This window comes from Stegastes partitus, unplaced genomic scaffold, assembly GCF_000690725.1.
Source record: "Stegastes partitus isolate 25-593 unplaced genomic scaffold, Stegastes_partitus-1.0.2 Scaffold1940, whole genome shotgun sequence".
In the NCBI taxonomy this organism is placed as follows: Eukaryota; Metazoa; Chordata; class Actinopteri; family Pomacentridae; genus Stegastes; species Stegastes partitus.
Window position 1 is genome coordinate 88652 of NW_007579671.1, and position 3374 is coordinate 92025.

Sequence of the window (3374 nt, forward strand, 5' to 3'; positions counted from 1 at the left end):
GGTCTCTGTCTCCACCCGCTCAGGTGTTGCTCCCGACCCAGTCTGGCTCTCCGGTAGATGAGGGGCGTTTGGTTCGTGCTCTGTCTCAGCTGGATGAAACTCTGGACAAGCTGGAGTCGATGTTTCTTCGCAGACAGCCGTTCCTGTGTGGCGATGACATCACTGTGGCCGACCTGCTCGCTATCTGTGAGCTCATGCAGGTCAGACGCTCTGATTGGTTTATGTTGTGATTGATCCCGCCCACTTCATTACTGTGGCCAAGTGTTTTTTTCCTCCTGGTTGTTGTGGGTGAGTGCTTCTGAGCATGCTCAGTGTGTGTCTCTGCAGCCTCTGGGGGGAGGGCGGGACGTCCTGAAGGACCGCCCTCAGCTGCAGCGATGGAGGAGTCGAGTCCAGTCCGCCGTCGGCGAGCCCTTCGACCGAGCTCACGCCGTCCTGTACGCCCTGAGGGACCGCCGCAGAGCACGGCTGTGACATCACAGTGATGTCACACAGATGTTCTACTCAAAACTAAACAGCTGGAATCATCAATGAATGTGATTGGTTTGATGATCTGTGACTGTGATTGGTTTGATGAGTTTGTGATACGGGACGATTCTGTGGTTACAGACCTCCGGAGGCCTTGAGTCGTGACGTCGTCTGAACCTCGTCATAATGATTAAACTGAATTAAACCTTTAAAGCACTTTAACAGGAAGAATGAGGTTTGTGATGAAAAACTGAAATAAAGTTGTGATTGTATTTTCTCATTTGGGTTGTTCTGCTTGTTTACTCCTCTGACGGTTCACTTGTCAATAAAAACAGTAAACAACACAGAAGAACATCTCCAGACTAGACCCTCCGCCAGGTGCAGCGAGTACCGGGACGACCTGGACTTCAGCTGGTTGCCATGGCAGTGGTCAGTGGGTGGGCCGGTACCTGGTTACTGATCCTGAACCAGTCTCCCCACTGTTGCTGTCTGTGTGGTTCTACTGAGGTTACACTGCAGCTGGGTTCTCATCGGTCTGAAGCAGGAGAGCAGTACAGCAGAAGTAAACACAGCTCCTTCATCAGAGACTGAGGTCCAGGATTAGGTTTCTGATCCTAAACGTTTAGCTGCAGACACCCCGAGCCCTCGTGTCACTCTTTATTCCACCACCGGTGATCGTCCTCTGACCTTCTGTTGTCTATCACACCTTCACTCACCCTTTGTGCAGGACTACATGCAGAGCAGCTGTCTGAGATGTTGCACCAGAGCACTGAACACCCGCCGTGCTAAAGCTAAAACATGCTAACGGTAGAATGCTAAAAAAAAACAACTAAGGAGAAACAGGCTGAAAAACATAAAAGGCTTTATTAGAAAATATCAATAAACTTTATTTACAGCAGTGTTTCAGCAGTGAGCAGGTTGGTCCTCTACACGGCGCCGGGGGGCGGGGCTTGGCTCCGTTTGGCAGGATGTTGGTCCTCTTCGTCTCCGTCGTTTGGTCCTCGTTTCCTCTTTGAGGCTTCTCCCGATGGCGCCGCCTCCTGCTGGGGGCGGAGTCAGTTTACAGGAAGTGTACATGATGTGTGCCTGTGTGTGTGTGTGTGTGTGGTTACCATGGCGGCGGCGGCGGCAGCAGCAGCAGCAGCAGCAGCAGCCTCCTCCTCTGCAGGCGGGTACATGAGTCTCTGAGCCGTCTCCAGCATCACCTTATCCTAAAACCATCACAGTCACTGCAGCGCTGCAGAACGTTTTTCATGTACGAGCTCAGACTATAGTTACCTGTAACTCAGGTGGTAGTTACCTGTAACCAGGGGTGCTGCAGAGCTTCCTCGATGCTCATCCTCTTGCTGGGATCGACGACCAGCAGCCTCCTCACCACATCCTTTGCTGAAACACACCATCACATCAGTCCTGCACTCGCTTAAGATGCAGAAACTGACTGAGCAGCTAATAAACTACAACGATGCAAAGTTAGAGGTTTGTTAAAGCTCTGACACAAAATATCTAAATATCTGAATATCTGAAACCTCCTTGAACAACAAAAGCATCTAAAAACACTCAAATGCTGATGCCTTCATGTTAGTGTTTAATTATGATGTTAACATGCTCATGCTAACATTCCAGAGTGAGTTCAAACACTAGTACCAGCATGGTGCTTGATTGCTAATGCTAGAATGCCAGCGCCAAATGTAGCTATGCTAAAGCTAAAAACTGCTCATGTTAAGCTGCAAATGCCAAAATGCTCTTGTGGAATGTTAAAATGGCCATGTGCAACACTAATTAATCGCTGTTATAAATGTGCTAACGCTACATGCTAAAGCTACTATGACATGCCAATGCTTTAGCGCTGTTGGTCAGTTGCTCATGTTAGACGGTGTTGAATTTTAATAATAACTAATGTTAACGTACTAGTTCCAATGCTAATTTTAAACTGCTAATAATAAGAAAATGCAAAAGTGAAATGCTAGTGCTAAAGTACATGCTAACATCAACATGCTGATGTTTAATTGCTAGTGTTCAAATATTTTAGATGCTAATGGTAAAATGCTAACGTTACATGTAGCAGAGAAGCGATTTTCCCTCGTTCTTGTCATTTCATGTAATTTGTTCTGTCAGTAATCGTACTGTGGTACATATGCAGTAGTACTGCAGTAGTACCTTGATCAGAGATGTGTCTCCACTTGGATGGAAACATGGTGAACTCTCCAAGAATGATCTGATCTGTGACCGACTGGTGACCAAAACTCTCGTGGAACGGAGGATATCCACCCAGACTGAGACGGACAGACGGTGAGACAGGTGAGACAGGTGAGACAGGTGAGACAGGTGAGGCAGGTGAGGCAGGTGAGAGGCTGAAGCAGGTGCAGCACTGAGCCTACCAGACGAAGAGCAGGACTCCGAGGCTCCAAGCGTCCACAGCGAGGCTGTAGCCGGTGGTGGACGCCTGCGTGAAGACTTCAGGAGCCAGATAGGACGGAGTCCCACACAGAGTCCGCATGAGGACCGTTTCCTCCAAGATCCTGGACTGGTTAAAGTCTGTCACCTGGTGGAGACACGAAAGACAAACTGAGACACACGGAGACACGCTGAGGATGATGACGCTGAGAGGACGAAGAGCGTCTACCTTGATGAGACAGACGTCCTCCTGAGAGGACAGCAGGATGTTCTCAGGCTTCAGGTCTCTGTGGATGATCCCGTTACTGTGGAGGTACTACACACACACACACACACACACACACACACACACGCACACAGTTGCTTGCGCTGCACCTGTGCAGGCTAGTTACCATAGCAACAGCAGGTGAGTCTCACCTGAACGGCGCAAAGCATCTGGTAGAAATAGAGTTTGGCCACGTTCTCCTGAAGCTGCTGCTGAGACTTTACTCTGTGGAACAATTCACCTCCCT

The 3374-nt window shown here is 49.1% G+C and overlaps 2 protein-coding genes across 2 annotated transcripts in view; one reads left to right on the top strand and one right to left on the bottom strand.

Annotated features, from left to right (window-relative positions):
• Positions 1 to 748, top strand: part of gstt2 (glutathione S-transferase theta 2) — a 3970-nt gene extending 3222 nt beyond the window's left edge. The window contains exons 4-5 of the mRNA XM_008303130.1: positions 24 to 200; positions 328 to 748. Coding sequence (XP_008301352.1) covers positions 24 to 200; positions 328 to 474 — 324 coding nt within the window. The 3' untranslated portion in view covers positions 475 to 748. The remainder of the gene's footprint in view (positions 1 to 23; positions 201 to 327) is intronic.
• A 565-nt stretch (positions 749 to 1313) lies between these two features.
• The window catches only part of chek2 (checkpoint kinase 2), a 5289-nt gene continuing 3228 nt past the window's right edge, over positions 1314 to 3374 (bottom strand). Inside the window, exons 4-10 of the mRNA XM_008303131.1 lie at positions 3280 to 3372; positions 3092 to 3178; positions 2847 to 3010; positions 2626 to 2741; positions 1769 to 1854; positions 1581 to 1679; positions 1314 to 1511 (exon numbers count right to left, since the gene is read on the bottom strand). Of these exons, the coding sequence (XP_008301353.1) occupies positions 1395 to 1511; positions 1581 to 1679; positions 1769 to 1854; positions 2626 to 2741; positions 2847 to 3010; positions 3092 to 3178; positions 3280 to 3372 (762 nt within the window). The 3' untranslated portion in view covers positions 1314 to 1394. The remainder of the gene's footprint in view (positions 1512 to 1580; positions 1680 to 1768; positions 1855 to 2625; positions 2742 to 2846; positions 3011 to 3091; positions 3179 to 3279; positions 3373 to 3374) is intronic.